At 38.7% G+C, this 24,299-nt stretch overlaps 1 protein-coding gene across 1 annotated transcript in view; it reads right to left on the bottom strand.

Annotated features, from left to right (window-relative positions):
• Nucleotides 1-1,623: 1,623 nt before the first annotated feature.
• musk (muscle, skeletal, receptor tyrosine kinase) overlaps nt 1,624-24,299 on the bottom strand; it is a 33,269-nt gene continuing 10,593 nt past the window's right edge. The window contains exons 2-17 of the mRNA XM_079449260.1: nt 17,979-18,105; nt 17,544-17,695; nt 17,272-17,399; nt 17,042-17,183; nt 16,740-16,864; nt 14,468-14,627; nt 13,034-13,040; nt 11,587-11,850; nt 10,465-10,634; nt 9,942-9,965; nt 9,745-9,833; nt 9,087-9,246; nt 8,691-8,877; nt 7,435-7,629; nt 3,507-3,655; nt 1,624-3,210 (exon numbers count right to left, since the gene is read on the bottom strand). Of these exons, the coding sequence (XP_079305386.1) occupies nt 2,525-3,210; nt 3,507-3,655; nt 7,435-7,629; nt 8,691-8,877; nt 9,087-9,246; nt 9,745-9,833; nt 9,942-9,965; nt 10,465-10,634; nt 11,587-11,850; nt 13,034-13,040; nt 14,468-14,627; nt 16,740-16,864; nt 17,042-17,183; nt 17,272-17,399; nt 17,544-17,695; nt 17,979-18,105 (2,765 nt within the window). The 3' untranslated portion in view covers nt 1,624-2,524. The remainder of the gene's footprint in view (nt 3,211-3,506; nt 3,656-7,434; nt 7,630-8,690; nt 8,878-9,086; nt 9,247-9,744; nt 9,834-9,941; nt 9,966-10,464; nt 10,635-11,586; nt 11,851-13,033; nt 13,041-14,467; nt 14,628-16,739; nt 16,865-17,041; nt 17,184-17,271; nt 17,400-17,543; nt 17,696-17,978; nt 18,106-24,299) is intronic.

Raw genomic sequence — 24,299 nt, forward strand, 5'->3', positions numbered from 1 at the left:
AAGTTCCTCGTTGTTTCTTATGAAATTCTAAATACTTTTACAAAATGTTTCTTCTGTACAGTTGTGAGAAAGGAACAGCATGTTTTATCTTTCTCTGTGAGTGTTATGTGAGGTGGTCAGGAATTTGGCGTTTGTCACAAACGTACGTCACAAGGGTCAGGGAGAGTGTACACTTAAAAATCACAAAGGCCCAAATTCAGCCGTTCGGTTCTGTTGTCTCTGTGTCTTCCAAGCGTATTGGCAGGAGCCCTGGCTCGTGAACCCAGCCGTCACTTGTTTTTCCTGGCCTAGCAGTGTGACGTCTGTGGTCTGCCTTGCTTGTTTGTTGTGGTTTCCATAGCAGTACAAAAAATGGTGGCAAAGGCAACGTATTTCTAGGATTATCAGATACGGGCTAACATTCTTAGAAATGAAACGCCTGTCCCACACACGATGACAGTAAATCCTTCATGATTCTGTTTCTCCAGTGTGATTTAATACTGTCTCTGTAAGTTCCTGTTTTTAATGCTTAGAACAAAAAATTGGCTTCAATGCAGAGATGGGTAGTGTAGTAAATGACTGTTCCATGAGCTCATGTGCTGCTGTTGATGCTGTGATATGACACTGCCCCCTACCTGTCACTTCAAGCTAGCATTATAGCACAGTGTATCATGTCTGTCTTGTCTGCCAAACTGGTATTATGTTTTTTTGCGTTTCCCATTTCAGCATATTACACTGTAAAACTGTTTTGATGCCTTCAGTGTTTCAGTACAATCAAATGGGCTTTACAAGTCATACACCTCATCAAAACAAGCAATTGATCAACTTGACTAAACTTTTACAGTAAGTTAAAATGATTTGTTAAGCCTATTAGAGTGTACTTAAGGGTTAAAATTCTGTTATGATTTGCGCAAAACACACAAAAGACATTTTGAAGAATGCAAAACAATAAAAACACACAGTGTGGTCAACAGTAGCCTACTGAGCCATGCACATCTGAGGTAGATTTATAAGGTTCATTTTATTTTGGAAGGAAATGGTGAGGGTATGTAATAATATAAAAAAAAATATATTTTTTTTTCCAAAGACAGATATGCAGCACACATTCCTAATGTATAGCTTATGTGACCACTATATTGACAGAGCAGATTATAAATCACATAACATTAACAAAACAACAGTAACAGAAAAAATACCATGCATTGTTTATATTATTTCCAAACGTTTTCCATCCTGAAAATAGAGGTTTAGTAAATAGTTGCTAATAATTCCATGGGTCAAATAAAGATGACCATTCCTCCTAAATGCTGTTTTTGGTACTATGTTATGCACTAAAGGGATAGTTCACCCAAAAATGAAAATTATGAATTATTCAAACCTGTATAAATGTCTTTGTTTGGTTTAACACAGAGAAAGATATTTGGACGAATGCTTGTCACCATTGGATACCATAGTAGAAAAAATGTCAATGGTAGTCAAAATTGCCCCAGAACTGTTTGCTGTCCTACATTCTTCAAAATATCAAAAAAAAATACATATATATATATATATATAAAGTAATTTTTCCTACTCTGATAGTCAGTGCGGTCCAAGAACTGTTTGTTATAAATATTCTTCCAAATATCTTTAAAAAAAATAAGTGTTCATCAGAAAAACATGTTTTATTCAGATTTGGAACAACTCGAAACAGCAAATCACGACAGAATATTTTTTTGGGTGAACTATCCCTTTAATGTCAAACCCAAGAATTATATTATTAACAATTGAATCCGAATAACTGTGTCATAATCTTTGAAACGTGTGTTGTAAATAGTTTGAGGACATTTCTTTTTGTAAGCACCTTTTCTGAAACAGCGTTTCAGAGTCAGGATACGTTTATTTACAGCAGATTTAAAAGAGAAACTAAAATGCCTAAATGCTTTAAATTGGAATAGCAATGAATGAATAAATAAAACAAGTTAGAAAACAAAATAATAAAGTGATGATGTGCCGTTTTAAAATATGCTAAAGTTTACACTTAACAAAAGCATCTTATTATGTGTGCACCTCTTAAGAATGTTATTAAACAATAATCAAATACGTGTTACCCCTTAAATAAGCACAAAACAGATCAAATGGCACAACATCAATGTCTCTGCTTGCAGAGGTTTCAGGCCTCTTAGGGTTCTTTAATGTCTGCACTATTCCACCTTTAAACTAAACTTCTTATGCTTACGTTAATCACCCGAAACCTTTGGTGTTTATCTGCGTCATTGCGATCCCATGAGCAGTCATGAAACAGCCATCTTCAAAGACTTTGAGGGATGAGTATTACTTAAAGTGTCAAAGTTAGTCTTTTCAATCATGTTAGGCTTCTTTTAGATTCCACAATGTTTCTCTGGGATCTGGAGCATGTGCTACACACTCTTCTGTAGCTCATATGAATTACTTAAAGTGGTTTATCCCTCTTCAAGATCCTTCAAGGTATTTTGGGGGAATCTAATATTTTACTGAACATTGAAGATTAGTTAAGGTAAAAACATTTTAACAGCATTTTTAGAATTCCTCAAGACATGTCAGATTTGATCATCTGATCATGCATTCTTTCAAGAATGCGTTGAATGCTAGCGAAACTGGGCCGGTCGGTGGGATGACCGCTCCAGCACAGACGCATGAGGTTATAAAGCTCCTGTGGACAATTTTCCGGACAAGCCAGAACATTTCCGTCCCTCACGTAGTAGATTACCTCCTCGTGGGCCATGCCGTAGTAGGGTTGCATGCCATATGAGAAGATTTCCCATAATACAACTCCATAAGCCCACACATCTGACTCGCTGGTGTAGCGGTTGTAGAAGATAGACTCCGGTGGCATCCAACGAATGGGGATGGCGTCATTTTCGCTGGCTTTATAGTAATCAGCTGCGTAGATGTTGCGAGAGAGACCAAAATCTGCAATTTTCACTATTAGGTCTTCTCCAACTAAGCAGTTGCGGGTGGCTAAGTCCCGGTGCACAAACTTGCGTTCCGACAGGTACGCCATGCCCGCCGTCACCTGATTGGAGATGGAAAGCTGCTCGAGGCAGCTGAGGGGCGGGTAATGCTCGGGCACTGACACAAGGCTGCTGCACGTCAGGCTATCCCGACTCAGAGTGGACTTCTGGGATGGAGAGCGCTGTCGTAAATATTCATTTAAGTCCCCGTGGGCCATGTATTCAAACATCAGACACATTGGCTTCCCCACCGCACAGACTCCTAAGGAGCAGACACACAAATGAGTTAAACTTCCAACTGTGACACCCGACCAAAAATACACTCCTGTTATTTTAACACTGGGTTGAAGCATTGAATCTGTTTCCGGAATGCCACAGTAAGGATTGATCCTGTCCTCAGGGGTACACCCTGGGTCAGCTGTAAAAGGGCTATTTTAGGCTTTTCAATAGGGGTACCCTTGGGGAAAGGACACAAGTAAAAGGAAGCAGATGTGGTTCATTTTAGGAGAATCCTAAGGCAGACGTATAGTAAAAGTGCAAGACTGCAAGACTGCGTACCCAGGAGCCGTACAATGTTGGGGTGATCAAACTCGGCCATGAGAGCGGCTTCTCTTTGAAAGTCATTCTGCATGTCAGCCGAGGCTTCCTCCTTCAACATCTTTACTGCAACCATGGTGAATGGCTCCATTGGCAAAAGTCCAGGGGCTCTAGAAAAACAAACATAATGGACAGATTACTCATTTATTGGAACTATCTGTTGAATAGCTTAAGTTTGCACACATCAAATCGTTTTTCTTGAAATTCACTCATCATCCCGAGAGATTAGTTGCAATGCAAAGTTGGAGCAAGCAATCGTTTCGTGAGATCCTAACTTGATTTTTATCCAGGAAAACACTGCTTTTGAAATTGTGTTTAGACAGAGCAATCTGGCTTCCATAACTACAGTTTTGCTAAACAGTCGTAATGAGAAAGCGACATGCATATAGAAGACTGCAGGTCTAGGCAGCCAGTATATATACACACTGTACTGAAGTTGTAAACACATGACTATGGGTGGTAGTTGCACTAGGACCTTACAAACAGAAGACCACCTTCACTGATCTCAAACCACATTCCTTTGTCCATATTGTGACACACTGGCAAACAGGTAATGCTTTCCCTGAATAGTTTGAATGGCAGCCAGCCACTCAGGAATCAACATAGAATGCCATCAACATTGCACTTCCTGTGTGTTCCCGGTGAAGTAACACTGTTCTCATATGCGTCCTATAAATAACCTCCTCAGCAGGGCTTGCTTACCCATTAGCGTCTACAGGGAAGTTTCACATTGAATCCCATCACATGTCTGCAAGACCTATCCTATTTCAAGAGACATCTACGTGATGGATATGTATTACACGCAAGTGTGGTTCTCATGGGTTTTGTATATACGTTTTGGTATCAGTCGGACCAGATGACTGCAGGGATCGACTGTGCTGTATGTGTCAGACCTTCACATGCTGATTCATAGGTGGTGTATGTTGACTGAAGTCTAGCTGTCCAGACTGTAGATTGTTCGCTTATTATTTAACTATTGTTGATTAAATCAAATTTAAACATTGATTTATGTCCTTTATGACGTTCACAAGATAATTTACAGTAAGGATACAATAACTGTAAAAGTTTAAACAAGGATTGAGGAATGATTATGTAACTAAGAGAATTAACCAAGAAACCCTAAATAAATCAAACCTACAGTGTGAAAAAATATAAATTTTGACAGATTTTACAAGTTATATGAACTGAATCTTACTGTTTTTTAGATTATTTTATGTATCTTTGAAATACGGTAAAAACCTGTAAAAATCCCCCCAAAAAACAAATGTAAAAACCATGGCTACGTTTGCCGATAACGTTAAAAGGACACTTTATCGCCGGTTATACCTTTTCTAGGCGTGTTTCCCGAACTATACCTTAGGAGGATACTTTCGTACGTCCCACATTACCAGGTGCTGTCCATGGCGGTGGTGCTGAATGAATGGATATTGATCATTTGATGATCAATTATTCACACTATACAGGGGCTGCTTCACTGCGTTATGTGAGGTAGCAGCGTTCTTTATAAAATAAGCAAATAGTTGAAGTTGCATTTATTAGGACTCATAGGATAAAAATAAACCAAGTTACATGCCAACTATATCCAACCATGGATATTATTTAATGTATCAATCCGCTAAACTCACTGGCAATAATGGTCCACAAATGGTCATTTATATCAAAGGTTCTCAAACTTTGGGTCAGAGGGTCACGCAAAGAGAATTAATCACACTTCCAATATCAAGGGGAAAACATAAACAAGTATGCCATAAATGTGCAGCCAAAAAGGTATTTGCATAGACTGCGATGTAAAGAAAAAGTGGCCACAAGCGGGGCGAACTCTTAACATTGATAAGGTACATACTGTATACTGTAGCTAAGAGCGCTCCAGACCAACCAACGTTTCGGGAAACACATATTAACGATGAGGTACAGCTTGAGGTATAACTTAAGAACGACGTAGCGATAAGAATTGTTCAGTGTATTTCTGGCGCCCCTAAAAGAAAGTTTAAGTTTTTTAACAAGATTACATTTTTTACAGTAAATTTTTTTAGTACGGTCAAAAACTGTAATTTACAAGAAAAACAGGGAAAACTATTTATTATATATTTTTATATCCCGTAATTTTACAGGAAAAAACTATTACTTTACAGTATATTTCTGTTGCACAAGCTGACATAAAATGACATTTTTTTATGGAAAAAATTCCAAAATTCCTTTTATAACACAGATTCTTGAGGTCACACCTTAGGATGTTTTATAAAACAGTATTGAAGGAATACTATCAGTTGTATGGCTCTTATTGGCGACTTTTTCTTTATTATCTGGTTCAAGTCATTCGTATCGATTTTTTATAAATTAAAGAAATGAATATGTTGTCACAATTATATTATTAGAGGCCTTTACTGAAAACAGGGATGTAAACTTGTTACCTTTATATGAAATTAGCTGTATAGGATCCAAAATGGGTCATAATTGTGGTTCGTCTAGATCCGATGAGTTTTTGAAAATGAGTGTGTGAGGGGGGTCTGTGAGTCTTTGGGCGAGGTCGCGGTAAATGAAATTATGAGAATGATGTCCAGATGATGTGGTAAGAATGTCAAATCACTAGCCAGTTTGACGATTATGTTTTGAATGCTGCGCAGATTGAAAGCACATACTCAACTCATGAATCAATTTTAGATGTAGTCGAATTGCAGCACGTGCGTATTTCTGACTTACTTCAACACACCCGTCACTTAGCAACCTAAGGCGCACTGGTTTGTTTGCCTTGAAAGGAATGGAGCAGACCCAAGAAACATAATATGGGATGAGTGTGGTAAAACACTGACAACCGCTATCACCGCATTTACGGAGAAGCCCAGATGTGTAAAAGGAAACTAGTCACGTCACCCATCACACCCCATAACGTTAAATGTGATAATGAGTGCACAGAGTTGACGATAAACTGCTTCGTAATGTTTTGCACAGTCCATCTATCTACAAAATAGCCGCGCTACAGTATGTGATAGTCAACAGGCGTTCATAGATGCCACAGTGCAACACCAGATTTCTTGTGTAACATAGGGGAAAATGTTTTACGTTTTCATTCATAACTCACAGACTAACTCTGTCTTCTTGCATTTAGTCAAATATAATAGTCTTGTCCTTATTAGTGAACATATATAAATTGTTTCATTAGTTACTGCACCTATATTCTTTCTTGCATACCATCAGTATGACTAGTGTTACAATTGCTCCCTTTGTGGGGGCGACTGTAAAAGTGTTTGGGGGCAATTGTAACACTGAAATACAAGTCAAATGAACCCAATGTATGTCAAATAAAAGCCTAGTTGAAAGTAATAACACTATACTGCTGTAGTACTTAATTACATACATTTAGATTTTTTTATGATTCAAATGACAGGGAAAGTTCTGCCATGAAACTCTAGATGGGGGCAGTAGAATAGTCTAACCCAATCTTGGCAAGTGATTGTTATAAAAGTGGAGCGCTCTTTTGAAACCCTCCTCCTTCCCCAGCTCAACCTGTGCTCCAAGATGATCAGGTACGCTATACGGGGGTTATTCAAATATACAGTACGTATTACAATTGCTCCCGGTCTCCCCTATTGCACGCATGTGAGTGTGTTCCATCTACCTATCCATTAATCATCTACCTATCCATCTATCCTTTTATCCATCTATCTATCCAGCTATCCATCTATTATTTATCCTTTTTCATCTATACATCTATCGTCTATCATCTATCTATCCATCTATCATCTATCTAATCATCTATCTAACCATCTATACATCTATCATTTATCATCTATCACATATCTATCCATTTATCCATCCATCCACCAGTCTATGATTCATCATTGTAACAGTAACACCATTGGACTTGCTTGAAATGTTTGGTAGCTCTCACCTCGCCTGAAACACCCTCCCGAAGGCCCCCTCTCCAATGTCACGGACATATTCAATATTGTTGCGTGGATATTCGAGACCAAGCAGCTTGGAGTTGAGAAGGAGAGGCAGCCGTTGATACATGGGGTTGGGGTGAAGTCTGTCCAGCAGGAGCTCTGAGGGCAGGGTCGTGAGAGGTGGCGTCTCCAGCACCCTACTGATATATGAGCACAATTATTGTTAAAATTTGAAGAGATAACAAAAATAACTGTTCAATACTCACATCATTGTGTCACTTGTTAACATCAAAAAGCAGTTTCTCATTTCTTTGAACAAGTTGCAAATGCTTTGGTACATCCATGCAAATGATCATGTACAATTCTCTGCTGTTTCCTACATTATCAATTGCTTATGTCATGTTGATCAAAATATATTATAATGGGTCTCTGTTGAATAGTCTCACCCCCACAACATTTAGGCATTAGTTCATAGCATAAGTCTTTACATGCAAAATGGTTGAACATCCTCAGTTTTTAAACAAATAACGCGTTTGTCTAATGTACGAAACAATATGTTTGGTTTTTAAGGATGACACCGTGTTTCTAATTCGCTTACTGACCATTCTCTTCCGTTTTATTGTTGGAAGCACCTGCTCACACAGCCCTGCGCTTCTTGTTGGAAAGGGGTGGAGACCAGCAGCTCATTTGCATTTAAAGAGATACACACAAAAACATGCCTGTTTTTCCTCACCGGCAAAAATGGACATGTTGCGTACAGTTTAATACAATATCCGTGGTGTATTTTGAGCTGAAACTTCATAGACACATTCTGCGGACTCCTAAGATTGATATTACATGTTGTAAAAGGGATACATTTGGGGGTCTTTAAGTAGGGTCCCTGAATCAACGTTGCTATGAAACATGTTTAGGGTTATGGTCTTGAACATTATTCTTATCACCCAATAATTTGTCTTTTTAAGAGGAGGGGTTAGATTTAGGGTTGGGCAACGGTCTAGTGAACCTACAATATTAAAGGTATAGTTCATCCAAAAAATGTAAATTCCGTCATCATTTACTTACACTTACACAGAAGAATATATTTTGAAGAACATGTGAAACAAAGCAGCACCACAGACCACCATAGTAGTTGCAAACATTCTACCAAATATCTAAAAATTGGCCTTTATATAGGTCTGGAACATCTTGAAGGTGAGTTAATTATGACAGAATTGTCATTTTCGGTGAACTTTCTCTTTAAGTTTTGTAAACACAATATTACCTCTTTCTTTTATTCCACATTTTCTTTCGTCTGTGACACATGAGGATGAGTATGGTGAAGAAGGCAGCCCCAGCAAAGCCGGCAATGACAAAGATAATGACGCTCATTGAGTACGCTGTGGACGCCGGAGGAGGTGGATAGAACTGTATGGGCTTAAGAATCGAGGGTGCAGTCTTCACACTGGTAACTACAAAAAAGTAGAAATTACAAGCTTTGTCCATAACCTAGTAAACTGTCTTGCTGCCTACATAGAAATCAGTCTTTTAACAATACGAATACAAAGCACACACAACTGCCATATTGATAATCTATACTTAGGTAATGCAATAAATAATGATTTTCGTATTCTAAATTGTCTACATTGTATTTTCAGGACAAAGGGGATATTGATGGTACCTTCTCCACATTTGGGCACCAAGCAGTACTCCCAGCGTACATTGGGATTTGTAGTGTAGCACCACGGCCTGTCACTCTCTCCTCCAGGGTTACGGCAGTAATTTTCTGCATTTCGTAACTCAGGAATAACGTCTGCCGACAGTCTGTGCTGATGGGGATCCTGTTTGAGAAGAAAACATGAGCCGTTAGTCAATCTATCAGCCGAGAATCTTAAACTATGTTCTTGTCATCTTGGCTAAATTTAATGTTCCAAGCATCCCTGATGTTTCCAATGTATTACCAAGTTTTTCTTCATTTAAAACCCACTGCATGCATCGACATTTTAATTCACATTGTTTTAGAATCTGGCAGAATGTTGTTAGGTCAAAATGTTACTATAAAGAAAATTTTTGATTGTATTGTTTTGTTTTTCCAAATAAAAATGAGGAAAAATATCTGTTATGCACATAGAGCCAGATCCAAGAATATACCTGGCTAAATTACTTTTGGTTCTGGGATAGCATTATTTTCCCAGTCCATAAAGCCTTAGTGTTCTCAGATCAAAATGAAAAGCCATTCAAGAACAGGGCATGTTACGAATTTCATTAGGGACACGAGAAGTTCCTTGGAATAACTTTGGCGAATCAAGAATGTAATTGGTTCATTTTTGTTACATCACCTGCTGATTCCATCTCTGGCAGGGGATTGCAGATGCAGTTGTGTTGTGAGTTCCCTGGTAAAACCTTCCTCTGTCATTGTAACATGTTTCTATAGAAATAGAAAAAGTGAACTGTCCAAACTATTGAAACTATAAAATGTCCTTTAATGTATTTTATAAATATAATAGAGGAGAACATAGAATAATAATGCACTTACTTGTAACTTGATCTTTATTGATATCTAGAGAACACAAAAAAGTAAGAAATGTATATAAAAAATTGCTTAGATTTGCATCTTGTTTTGCTAATTGTTATTTATGTTAAGTGGTATTCTAAAATTCAAATTTCTCAACGATTATACAAATCTACTTTGCTACGATAATTTTTGGCTGTTTTTTGCCACTGTGTTTTGATAAACCGTTACATGGGAACATTTGCTCAGCTGTCTAACCTCCCCCACCCTTACCTCCTTAAAGCCTTTGTCTATTGAGCATCCTAATCTGGTCCATCCACAAGTTAGCTGTCATCACATTCCTTACAAGGCATTTCACAACATCAAAACAAACCGTATAGCATTGTCCTGCTGACAACCATATGTGGCGATTTCCACTAACGCCTATTGTTTTCACGGGATGCATAACATTATTGACAACTGGCCCTGAAATATCGCAGGACTAAACAAAGATGAGTTGATACTACACAGGAAAATGTAGGTTTATGTAACACCATGTCACTCTTACCAACGTAAGGAACAGTTGTACATGAGGATGGGTCTGTTTGCTGGCTGGGTAGAGAGCTGCATTCTGGGAGAGTGATGCTCAAGCTATGCGGGAACCCACGAAGAGATCTATCCTCAGCAGAACGCCACTCTTTGTAACAGTAAAGCTCCTTTACTGCCAGACAGTGCTCCCTGTGAGATAACAGAAAAGTATTTATATACAGTAAATATACAGTATGTATCACTGGGGTGTAGTGCGGTGTAGTGGTTAAAGCTTAGGTCTGGAAATTGGAAGGCTGTTGGGCTAATCTCTGGTGGGAGCAATCCATGAATTACAACCATTGTGCCTGTAAGCAAGGCACTTAACCTCCGGTTTTTCCACTGGGATTGTCCCAATAATGAGTGTACTGTAAGTTGCTTTGAAGGAAATGTCTACTAAATGCTACTTGCTTAATTGCGATATGGGTCATTCCCTGTACAGGGTGCCTTTTTTAAGTCCCTGGGGTAAATAATCGCATGTTGTATAAAAAAGTGAATGGAACTTTGCTTAAATGGGTCGTTTTTCAAGTCTAATTGTGATTTTAGGGCATTGCACCATACGTCATCAGGTGCCATACGTCACATTAAAATCTGCCTTGAAAAAATCGTTTTATATTCATAATCATTGGTCTTGAATTGCCTCATTCTTCTAAACTAGTGCATGTTTTCTGTCCCCAGAGATGCTTTCTACCAACGTAGTATGTATTAAAATGGCAGCTTGAAAGCATTAACCCGACCCTGACATCACTTCTCTGATGTGACATCATACTTAGGAAGAAATTCAATGCAGAAAGCTCGGAAAGTACCTTTGAGATATACAGTATGTTCAGCCATTAACATCAGTGCAATGTCATAATATCACAGATCTACAGTTAATTTGCCACTTGAATTACCACAGAGATTAACAATAGAGCTGTTGTGTCATACTCTACCAGTGGTATTTTCTGAATCATGAACTTTGGGATTCCAGATGCAATTTTAAGAAATCTATCCCAGACAACATTTCGCATCATGGGGTTGAAAAGCAATGACATACTGTCACAAAGAATGAGCCGTACTCTTTCTGTTTAATGTCTAAAGATGAAGCCTAGATCCTCTCTAGTACCTGCAGACAGGTTTAGGTGCTGGGCCCAGACCAGATGGGTTGCAGTCCAGGAAGGTAGCATGGCAGAGCAGGGACTTGACAGCAGGCCTGCAGAATGAGCTCACTCCTTCCAGCTCGCCCCATGCGCTTTGAGCCAGATACTCCTGAGCGTCCTCTGGGTTCGGCAGAGAGTAGTTGAAGAAGACCAGAGCGTCTCGACGGAGCACGTTCAGACACACGTCGCCTCTGTATGTGCTGCAGTAACCAGCATTGCCTTTGTAGAGCCTAAATTAAACGAGACATTCAAAGCAATGACAAACATGACTAAACAACACGCAAAGCAAAATATATATTTTTATTTACAAAATTAGCAACATTTGCTGTTGAATACTACTAAACATGACATAAGCTACGTCTTTTTTCGAAGACTGCGTCGCATACGTCATCGAAGTTCAATATTTCAGAAAAAGCAACCTTTATATTTTAAGGTGAGAACGAAATTACGTCTTAAGAGAAGAAAATGTTCATTTGTAATGTGTTTTTTTTTACTGAAACCTTGATGACGTATGTGGTTGACAAATGCGACCTCCGGAAGCCATCGAATTGAGACACAGCTAATATCTGGCCTCTTTTCCAGTCAAATCATGTGAAAAATGTCCCTTCAGGGCCTCCATAAATAACTGCACCTCTTGAGTAGCGACTGACTCGCGAATAAAGTGCACAGTTGACAAGAATAAAGTGCAGTTCTCACAATTAGTTCATTCTGTCTAACTTCGCTTTAATTGTTACCAGATGTTGAACCTAAACTGTCGGATAATTACTTGGTTTATTTAAGTTCATGTGTAACTTCAACCATATGGCGTGTCTAGCTTTCATGGAAAGAGTGTACTGCATTAGCCAGCACATGTGTATGTGTTTACATTTATCATTTCAATCAATAGAGACATACTGATTCAATTTGAGTTGCTCTTTTCAGAGAGACAACTTTCCGCTAACATAATCGCAAGTTTTCGAAAGACTTCCTGTTAGGCAACTTGACTGATGCAGTACTATATTGAGGTCTGTGTTTTATTTCTTTTATTGCACAAAGTTCAAAGAGAATGTCAACTTGAATGACTATGCGTATGGGATTTGCTTTGTAATCCTAGTTAAATCCCACGAATGCATGTTCAGGCCACATTTTATTAAATATCTTCTTTTTAGCATATAAATGTGTAGAATAGTTTATGATCTTCACTGCTTTACGGTAATACAAATACATTACAATGTAGTGCGTTTTTTCTTAATCCACTACTGTGATGATGTATAAATAGTGTACAATTCACACAGCAAGTAATTTCATTTCAAACGCATTGGCTAATGCTTTTTGACATTATGCTAAAGACGCGATGTTGTTTTAGATACGAAAGACATATTCTTGACCTATATGATTAAACATCACTTATCAGAACTGAAAAAACATTCCTACCTCCATTCTATGGGAAAGTTGCAGGATCCGGAGACCACCACCAGGAACGGGCCAAAGAAGAGAGAGGAGAAAAAAAAATATCTTCTTGATAATGGCAAAGGGCAACACATCCACTCTGTTTGCCTGACCATACTTATGTGATGTCGTTCATGGCTAAATGTGCATGTTTGTGTCTATGAGAGGGGTAGAGGGCACGGGGGTCTGGCGATACAGCAGGTGTGAAGTTTTAACAGCCCCTCCTAAACTCATGTGACAGGGTTCTTGAGGGTCTTGATGCACGTTAAGGATTTGGACTTGAGGTCAATGTTTGTAACATTGTCTCCGTAACTGTGTGTAATTAAAACATTTAGTGATAAATATAAGTTTTAACCAGATATTATATTGATTTGTGTTGAATATGACATAAAAATAATTGAAGGTCCACAGAGCAGTCCCTGCAATTGGCTCTTTGGTAGGACCTGAAAATCAGATTCTGACGATATTAATTTATTATCATTTATTAAATGATGTTCATACATACTAGATCAAGGGAAGGAGAAATTTCTAGCATGTTTTCGCAGCGATGCATTTCTGGGTTTTTGAGGAGGCAACAGAGCAGCTATCCAAATACGAGGGAGTCTAATAGAAACAGCGGCACCAGAAGCACAGCAGCTGAAACTAACCGAGTCACATCACATTTACGCCAAGCAGCTAGACAAGCATATGGCTAAAACAGTAGGTCACAGTGGGTGTTTGTTTACATAGACCTGTTTCATGAGCTTTTATTAACAGAAGCCACACAGTATGTCACATGTTGGCATAATCGGAGTGATGTGGCCATAGACCGTTTTATTACAGTATGTACCTCAAGATTTAGCATTAACATTTATAAAAGCAACACCATACTCATATGACCTGTGACTAGTTACTACTTCTTTAAAGTTTTCACAATATTTTATTACCTTGTGTAAATATTCACTTCATGTGATGTCATCCTAGTTGCAGATAATAACTGATAAAAAATTTGCCAAATGCAACTTACGACGAATACGATAATGGCAAAGAATTACCAGAGATATTTTATCAAGTTTCAAATAGATCTACGTACTCACAATAACATTTGATTAAAAAACATGTAACAGACATCTGAGTATAAACGGTGGTAAACTTTTAACACATATTCGCATAATAGGATTAAGAAAAAGTTGTGTGTCATATGTGTGTGGTGGACTAAAGACGAATTCACGAGTATCCAACAGACAGCAACAAACTCCAACACCAATAGACACCAACATTCTAAATTCTCATTGACATTTACCCCAATGGAGTACAGTATTTTTGCAGAAAGTTTGGCTACCCAAGCACATTTTTGTAAGCATAAGCTGACTGACAAAAATAACGTAGACAAACCATTCAAACTTGCTTGTGGTCTATGATGATAACTCTGAGTCTTACCTGAAACGGTTATTTTCGCTGTGGCTTTGACCGAGTTGATTCCTCCACTGTGCTGGTTAGTAGCTTGACAAGTGTAGAGAGCGGGTTTATGGACCACTACACGCAGAATGGACACTATGACATCCCCTACAAGAATCTCCTCCACTGATGCTTCAGAAATCTCAAATGTATAAAAAAACGTACAAATCCTTAATATCGTTTGAAATATTAAAGCAACTTGACATTACATATTGTCGTTTTCAATATAAAATGTAATCTATAATTGAATGTAGAATAATAATTATCACATGCAATGTAGCAATATAGTGTAAATGTGCTTTTTAGCCTATGCTCTCATCTTTTTAATAGCACAGAGACTGCAGCGCATGTACTGTGATCACAGCCTATTTGTCGATTACTGCAATTAAGTCGTTCTTGATTGTTTATGTGAAAGAATAAAAATATCATCAAGAAAATGTTTATGCTCATATGCAAGTCATTTGGTTGTTGCCACAATTAAAACAAATCCCTCTGTTTATGCTTTGGATGTGTTGACTCTTGCTATTCGGCTAATGTGATTGGTAGAGTTTATGTGTAAATCATGAGAGCCTGTAGGAATGTTTAATCACGGCTCTATATTTGACAAAGTGCTCATGCGTCTGATTTTAGACGGTACTTTATTTGGCTAAAGGAAACTTATGAACTGAAAGTCCTGCCAGAATGATACTCCGAAGAGGTCATTTTAATCAGCGGTTTGATGATATCTCGTGTTTCAAAGATGCTCCAGTGGTCAGAGGTCAAAGTTAATATCTCAATCATAATGCTGAAGAGCATTTGACTATGACAGCGGTCTAATGATCCGAGAAATGTTTCAGATTAACATGCCTCCGCAGGCATTATAATTGCGCTTTGTGGTGTTTTTCATGAATGAATAACTTCAAAATAATGTAAAAATAGCTCTGGGAAATCAATAACATTAAAACTAGACCTATTAAAGAAAATTGAGTTAGCATTATTGTTTTAATGTATCACCAATGCTCCAAATTGATCTTACAGGAATTTTGGAACTCTTTTACGTGGTGGTTTAATGTGAATTGTACAGGTTATGTATGATTATTGATTATTGTATTATTATTATTAGAAAAAACGCAATACTATGAGCTGTTCTATTCATTCATTTCTTATGATCACAATCACTTCATTTCATCAATTCCGCATTTTGCCTTTAACCGTGACACATAAAGAGTTTGATTGTTCTAATATCTGTCAAAAAGGTTATCCAAATTGAACAAATACAACATAAATGAGAAATTTAAATGGATTATATATTGTATTAGAACAGGATGAAAACAAATTCAGAGCTACGTCCTGCTATGTAGGACTGGGACAAAATATCAGACTGGCATACTACGGACAAAATTATGTTCATTCACTCAAATTGGCTAATACCTTTAAAAAAAAATAAGCAGTTGGTTTGTTTTGATTTTAGCCATATCAACTCTAAAAATACAGCTAGCACAATAAAACGGAATAAAAACCCGATAACATCATACAAAACATGATTTTTGCAACCAAACTCTTCATATACCGACCCGATATTTTGTCATATTTACAGTGTAAGAAGGGTTAAAGGTGTAGATTTTTCTAGTTTCAGAATTTGTGGTCTGCTTTGATTGCCCACAGTGTTACCTAACACGGCAATAAAACACAAGTTTTAACCACGGCCGGTCAGCCAACCTAATACTTATCTACACGTACCTATAACAAAATTCTATTAAAAACATGATTAATACTATCCAAATAAAAACAAAGGCAGCACAGCCTGTTTATAACAATTTTTATTACCCCCTGACAGAAGCCAGAGACGTTTGAATCTGGGGTTGAGATTTATCTGCGTGTTTTTACACAAGCCTGGTGGTCAGTGTTCGGTTTACTTTGTTGCGATCTAGCAAAATCCACATCCCAAAATGATCCGGAATGATGATAACAGTGCTGAAGTGTTTTGAATTCCTGACTTGATCTCAATGTGGCTTACATTGTGTTGCTTCTGTCCGAACAGCGTCTTGAGGAATGATTGTTGCTGGAATCCTGTTATTAAAGGCGCAAAGCATTTACAGAACGCAGGCCTTTGTATTCGAGACACGCTGCCTGACATTTAACGTGAACGACCTGAATGTCTCAGTAAGATGAAATGAAAGTACGATTCATTTGCTCCATAGTGCCATAGCAAACATAAAGAGCAGGAGAAATTAAAAGATGCCGAGAGAATGAAAAAGTAAGTGTAAAGATTTACCGTATTGCCATTTTCAAGCCAGGTTATTGATGGGATTGGGTTGCCAGTGGCGTTACACTCTAATGCAACTTCGGATCCAATCTGAACTTTCTTCTCTTTGGGAACTTTTAGTATTTTGGCAGGAGCTATAGGAAGAATATATTGCATACATGTAAGTGCATTGTGAATAAATACACAAAAAAGCAAAAAAACTATATTTCGTTATGATATTATATTATTATATAAGCAAAGGAAAAACTTTTCCATTTTTTGTCGTGTAAATGCAGTCTCAAAGCATACCTAAAGAATGAATGGATACATACCTTGTACTTCAAGGGTAACTGGTCTGGAATAAGCTATCCCAAAACTATTCCTGGCTACACAGCGATACTGCCCAGCATCTTCTTTTTTGATGTTATTAATTTTTAGTGCACCAGATTCTAACACTGAAATGTGACTTTTAACCTGAAAGATACATCAAATATATAGCAAGACTTTAGATAACAAACAAAAATATATTTAAATAGTAAGACAAGATAATATTCAGGCCTACCTTTATCAAATCCTCATCTTTAATCCAGGTGATTTCTGGTTTGGGATATCCTAACGCTACACATGGCAACACAGCCTTTGACTCCACAAGCAACGTCACATTTGTCGGATGCCTTTTAATTTGAGGCTCTGAAAAGGCAACAGGTTTCTACGGTTACCATAAAGCATGGCGTAGGTAAACACATTTTGTAATATTTCCATATTTTATAATGTTTAAACTGGTTTAAACCACAAAATCTGGTCATACTTTATCAGATATACTCAACAACATACTCATCTTCAGTTGTAAAGCTCCACAGCTCTTGGCCGGTTCCCCAACTCCATTGTTGGCAGTGCAGCAGTATTCTCCATTATCTGAATCCTTCACATTGGGAATGATCAGCATTTGGCCATTTTCTCGTATAACATATCGGGAATCATAATACCTGCAGTAATGAAATAGTATCACACATGCAATTTCTTTTTAAAAGATGAAGAGTTTTATTTGTCTATGTAGAAAATACCAAGTGTTTGATTTATAAAATAGGGTTTCACTTGCACAGGAAAGTTATTTGGGCCATAATTAAACAGCAAGGCTCTTTTTCTTGATACTATACAGAGTTTGTATGTTCTCCGTGTGTAAGCATGGGTTTGCTGAGGGTTTTCAGATTTCCCGTATACTGTCCAAACACATGATGACAAAAATGATTTTATGAAGAATGTTCTTACCGAATTGGATAATTATTACGTGTCCATGTAATAACAGCTTGAGGGTATGAATCAACCTCACAGATAAACGTTGAGTTATGATCCAGAGGTGCATCTACTGTCTCAAGCAATGTTGTGATTCTGGGTGCTAAAATAAAGCAGCAAACATTGATTATTGATACATATACATACTTTTAAATTTGAACGTTTGCAAATATTTGTGCTTAAAAAAAAGGTTTCGGTTTAGTCACATACAGTGGTTTAGTTATTGGTAGCTATGACCGGCTTTCCTGTAGCTCAGTGGTGCATGGTTCAAAAAACTAATGTTTAGTATAATGCAATGTACCTTAATAGATGTAGGTCTGTGCTGTTCTGTTCATGGATTGCAGACAGCAGTGAATACAATGCCACATACAGTACAACCAATCATGCATAGATACAATAGCAAAATAAACCTTTTCCATTATTCGCATACTATTTTTTGATAACGTCAAAAGTTGTGCTTCCAACCATACTGTATTTTGCAACCAATTCAACTGAACAAGCATGGACAGACTGCTAAAAAATTTCTCTATCCTTAATGCTGTGTGTGTGTGTGTGTGTGTGTGTGTGTACGTGCGTGCATGTGTGTATATGTTTGTATGCAAATAAATAAATCCAGTAGAACATTGGATTTGTGTAGTGAATTTTTGGCTGCCAAATACAGACCATCAAAAATAATGAAACATTAAGATTAACACTCAAACTAAAAACAATCTGAAGTGAAGCCAGTTGAGAAGCATTGGATGTCAATGACTTGTTTTCACAATAGTCCAGTCATTGCAAGAAATGCTTCTTTTTGACCCTTTGTTATAACCATTAACCATTTGACCCTTGCTATAACCATAAATCATGCACTGCAAGTGTTGTGAAACAACCTTTTCTTTCCCCAAGAAAATAGTTTGCATTCTGAACACTCCTCATTACACCACAAACAGCTGACCTCAAAGAGGGTCAAAGAGGGAGGACATGTTTCTAATGGCAATAACAGTGTGAAATCACTGTTGCCAATACAGACCTGATGTTATTTCAATAAGATTTCCAGCGAATAAAAAGCAGCTCAATGTAGTGACTGGGGTTCAACTGGATACAGGCACACAAGCAAAAATGTTAGAGTGGTATTACGAGCTGTTCACACAGAATGTATTTTTCATTCCCTTGCAAACTTTTCCATTGTTTTTCTAGACACGCACTACGTGGACGTGTTTGACCAATGTAGTCGAGTCTTTCATCTTTTGCAGCGTCTCACACATAACCACTATGTTTTTAAGATGCTGTGTCAAGTGAAGTGTCCAGTTTATTGGAGAGGGGGTAAGGTAATGCCAACAGTGTATTTTCAGATGTTAATGAAGTTAAGTACTTTAAATTGAATTGCAGTCAAGATGTATGCATATGTAAATTGTATCAAATGGTCAAGTACATTGTGAAGTGTGACCAAAGTAATTTGAGATTTAAACACGAAGCACAGTCATCAATGTCAGTTCCAGAGCAATGGGCCAATCAGAAGACCCCTGGGGGGGGCAAAAATGTGTTCCGTGTAAATGGGCCATTGGAAATCTACCATGTTAAAACAAAGGTTTTAACTATTCTTCAAATTGTTTCAATTTGATCACTCACTTGATTGTAAGTTTACAAAAGCTGTGGATAAAAGTTTTTGCCGAAAGCATAAATGTATAGGTTGTAAAAACGCTTTATGTAGAGGAACTCCATTTGAGTTGTTTTCAATGTCAAATCAAGTGGAGATTTTCAAACTAATAAAAGGTTTTCTTTTAATTCTGTCAATAGCAAAATTGTTGATTTTGACCAGTTTACATATCTTTAAAGACGTGTTAGACAAATACAAGTCCGATTCCAACAGACGTGATAGTGGATGACTAAACAATCAAACTCCAGTTATAACATTTAAAACAAAGAACAAAATATCGCTGAAGAAATATACCAAACTTACTGTGGATTTGACAGTGCATATTTAATTCAGTTTAATGACTTTGAGCTCGAACGTTGATACTTTAAGGGCAAAAATCGATGGCAATGTCCAGAAGGAGATGGATGGAGTTTTTGTTGTATTCAAATGGTGCTTTGGAAGGCATCTGCTGTATGTAGGTGATAGAAAGTGTGGTTTTGAATACTTGCATTTGGATATGTATAAGCACGCCCGCTCATAAGACCACGCCGTCCCTTTCTGTTTATGCGCGTTCTCAATCCCTGGACTTTTGAAAACTACATTACCCATCAGGCACCGCACACTTCACCCGCCATCTTCGATTACACATTCGTCACACCTGTGCACATGTCAGTAAACTTTACCTGCTGGCGTCCTCATGCTAATTACCATCTGGTTATGTTACAATATAAACCATCACAATAAAATGAATCAAAAATCTTTTGAATGCCATTTCAAATAAACTTGTAATTTCTGAACATTGCCATCGATGTTTGCACTCAGTTGCTGTGTAAACCACCACTCAAAGCTATTGGGATTATGATGTTTTATGTATTATAAATTCATGTTTACTGTTGTTTTACTGTTAAATATAATGAGATGAGTATGTCCATGCTGTGCTGGGTTCTTTGTCTTGAAAACTATTTGGCAGAAGTGTGTAACATGAGCTCTGAGGAATGCAGAAGCAGGGTCTCAGATAACAAGTGTGTGAGTGTATGTGTGTGTGCGTCAATCGCATCTCTCGGCAGGACCGGCTATTTTCAAAATGTTTTGCAGGAGCCAATGGTTGGGGGAGAATGGAGTCAGATTTACATGTCCCGAGGTGATTGGTTCCGGAGGATTCAACGCCCGCCCGATGAAGGGGAGGAGCCCGAAGATAGAATCGACGTCACATACTTTATAAATACTTGTAACCCAGAAGTGTGGGTTCTGTTGGTTTTGTCTCATATGTATGTTGAGAGAACAGCCCCAGCTGGAAGAAGCTTTTACATCTGATAATAAATTCTACTTAAACTTATTGGGAAAAACGATCTCTTTGACTTTTCTTCAAATTTTGAACACGCAGGACTCGAGATTCAAAAGTCCGATAGTTGGTGACCCCGACGACGTGATTTGAAGGACAAAGAGAAGTTTTGGCGCCACATTTCGGCGGACCCCGTGGGGGAGGAAAAAAAGATATCGAGACGATTCAGATTTAACACAAAAGGCCGGCTAAAATACAAAGGTAAGCAGAAAACCTGTTATTTCGAATTCTGCTATTGGATATACTAAATTTCTGTGTTAAATTTGATGAACATCTCGATGAATAGACGAGTAAAATTGAAATAAGGAAAATCAGATTTAAAAGATTCTTTTAAAACAAGTTAGAGTCTTGTTTTAAAACAGATTAAACTGTTTACGGGTTAGAGTCCCTTGGCTAAGGAAGCCATAAATTAAATACAGATTAAAGTTCTGTATAATTGTTGGGAAAGAAATCCCGTGATCGGCGTATCACAAATTCATTTAGGTTAAAGTCCTTCGGACAAGAGATCCGTAAATTATTTACTTTGTATGAATGGTATTGGGGATGAAAGTATTTAGACGTGGTGTTTAGTTGAATGCATAAGTGAACGGAAAATTCAGCACGTGGTGTGTGTAGGCCTTGTGTATGTGTATAATCTAAGTTGGTGTAAGGAGACGATCGTAAAGGAACTAGTAGGAAAGTTATATTGAATACATATATATATAAGTAAATAAATAAATAGAATGGCAGAGTTTCAAAAGGAGTGTGATGAATACGAATGTCCGACCGTATTAGCGCAATGGCAGAGTATCGCTGAGATGATGATAGCACAGGCTGAACCAAGAGAGAAAAAAGGGAGACAAAGAGAAGCTCAGGAATGTTGGTTAGAATTGTGTGATAATTATGCATGGACGAAAGAGGCAGAGACATTCAAAGTGCCCCTGGCCCCGAAAATAAGAAATATGGAGAAAAAGGCTCATTGTAGGTTAGTCAGACATAAAGGTGATGAAAAAACGATTAAATGGTATAATGCAAGTAGATATAAAAGTAAAGGGTGTGACTTAGAAAAACATTTAAGAAAATGGGGTCGTCTTGCCCTCGTGGCGACAGCTATATCACCTATTGGACATAGGAAAGAAGGGAAAGCTACAGACGATGATGTTAGACTGAAAGTGAAGGATGGAAACAGAGAGACCCAGTCACTAGCACCGCCCCCTGAACAGTACCGCCCATTGTATCCGCCTCTTGCCCCGCCTCTTGCCCCGCCTATTGCTCAGCCCCCCCCCTACATCTCACCAAATACGACTCACAGCAAACAACAGGTCGTGCTTGAGGTACGAGAGGGAGTTTTAGACTGTAATTTAAAAGAATTAGAAGAACTTCGACAGGAGGTACAACATCTGGGCAAGGTAGTGACAGAACAGGTACATGCGGCACGAGCTCAGGTGAATGAGACAATGCGCCACATGGCAGAAAATATGGAACTTCCAGAGGAAAGTGATGGTAGTGAGAACGGAGTAGGAAGTGAAGATGAAAGGGGAAGTTGTAGAGCAGCTGGCCCTATAGAAACAACAGGTCAGGCCCAGGGCACGATGCATACAGTATGTATTAAGGGAACGATGGTGATGGATCAGGAGCCAATAGCAAAACGTACTAGGGGAAGGGAAAAAGAGCAGCAGCTGTCTAATTTTTCAATTGATCATTGCCCCCCTAACGTACCAGAGCAGAGAGAGCAGGCAATGAGTCATCATAGTAATCAATTATATCCAGGCGTACAAGCCCCATTGTTAGCAAAGAGCACTGGGGTGCAGTACCAGCCCTGGTCACACAGTGACATGACTGCTATTTCCAGTAAACTTCCTCCAATTACATCAGGGGGCTCTAAGTGGTTAAGTAAATTAACGGCCTTGAGTCATGGTACCGTTTTGGCTTTGGGTGACATAAGGTGTCTGTTGGGTCAGATTTTGACAGCCTCTCAGATGGGGAGTTTTGAACTCGAAGCCCAAACATTACAATATCCAAATGATCTTGATTTTTCAAAAGTAATCACAATGGTGGGCAGGGCACTCGGTCGATTGTACCCATTGCCACCCACCGTATACCAAAACATAAAGTTTCGCATAAAACCAGGTGAGACAGGTGCAGCATATTATTTCAGGTGCGCTGCTGAGTGGGAACAGATGATGGAAGAAAATAGTTTAACCAACCCAATTACACGAGACATATTCAGAGCAGCAGTCATGGCAGGTGCCCCTAGTGGTGTTAAGCAAATAATGGAAAATAACCCTGACATTCCAATTGCTAGTAACGAAATATGGGAAAGGCATTTAGTCCACCACACAGATAGGGCTGTAGAGAAAACAGGAAAAGAGGAAGAACAATTAGAAAAGATAAAAATAGAGTTGCTAAAACTACAGTTAGAACAAGCAAAAAATGAGGGAGGGACAAAAAAGAGTAAGCAAATGCCACAACAACCCTATCAGCCACCCCCTTACCAATATAACGGCCCACCCTATGGTACAGACGCCCATGCAGCAGGTGGGAGGGGAAATAGACAAAGGAGCAATTGGAGGGGTAGTAATAGAGGGAGGGGGTCTTATGGAGGGAGGCAGCAGGGCGGGGGAAATTGTTACGTGTGTGGTGAGGCAGGCCACTGGATGAGAGAGTGTCCACAGCTTTCAGGTCAGTTTAACGGACCACCTGCGGAGGGATGGGGTCCTCGAAGAGGTGGTGCCGGTGGTCGCGGCAGGGAACCACAAACCCCATACAACCCGGGGCAATACCCTCCACCACCCTCCAACCTACAGGTGCCGATGTTCCCGCCATCGGGCCCGGAGGATGGCGCGAGCGTTTATTGAAGGGGCCCCCAGAGAACCGAAATGAGGGCTAGGGCCGAACCTCTCATTTCGTTAATGGTAAACAACAAACCATTAAAAGCTCTGGTGGACACCGGAGCCACCTATTCGACTGTCACAGGCGGCATAAAACAATCTGATCTGAGTGACAAAACTGTGACGGTCCTCGGATTCTCTGGGGGGAGAGAAAGCCACCAAATGACACAACCCTTCAAAGTTGAAGTGGCAAATCAATGTTTATCACACTCGTTCCTTTTCTCCAGCAATGCTCCCATTCCTCTTTTGGGAAGAGATTTATTAATAAAATTAGGGGCTAGCATTCTGTGCTCAGCAGAAGGGGTAATAGTTACATTTCCAGATGGTACAACCATTAACTGTTCCCTATCAGGTAATACGACAGACAGCCAGTGGATGCTGACCTCGTGTGGGGAGGAGGAGGCAGCTGATCTTTACTGGGTAAAATTAGATGATGACGCACAGTGGGGCACCACAATGGAACTGTA

The sequence above is a fragment of the Barbatula barbatula genome (genome assembly GCF_947034865.1).
Source record: "Barbatula barbatula genome assembly, chromosome: 24".
Classification (NCBI taxonomy): domain Eukaryota; kingdom Metazoa; phylum Chordata; class Actinopteri; order Cypriniformes; family Nemacheilidae; genus Barbatula; species Barbatula barbatula.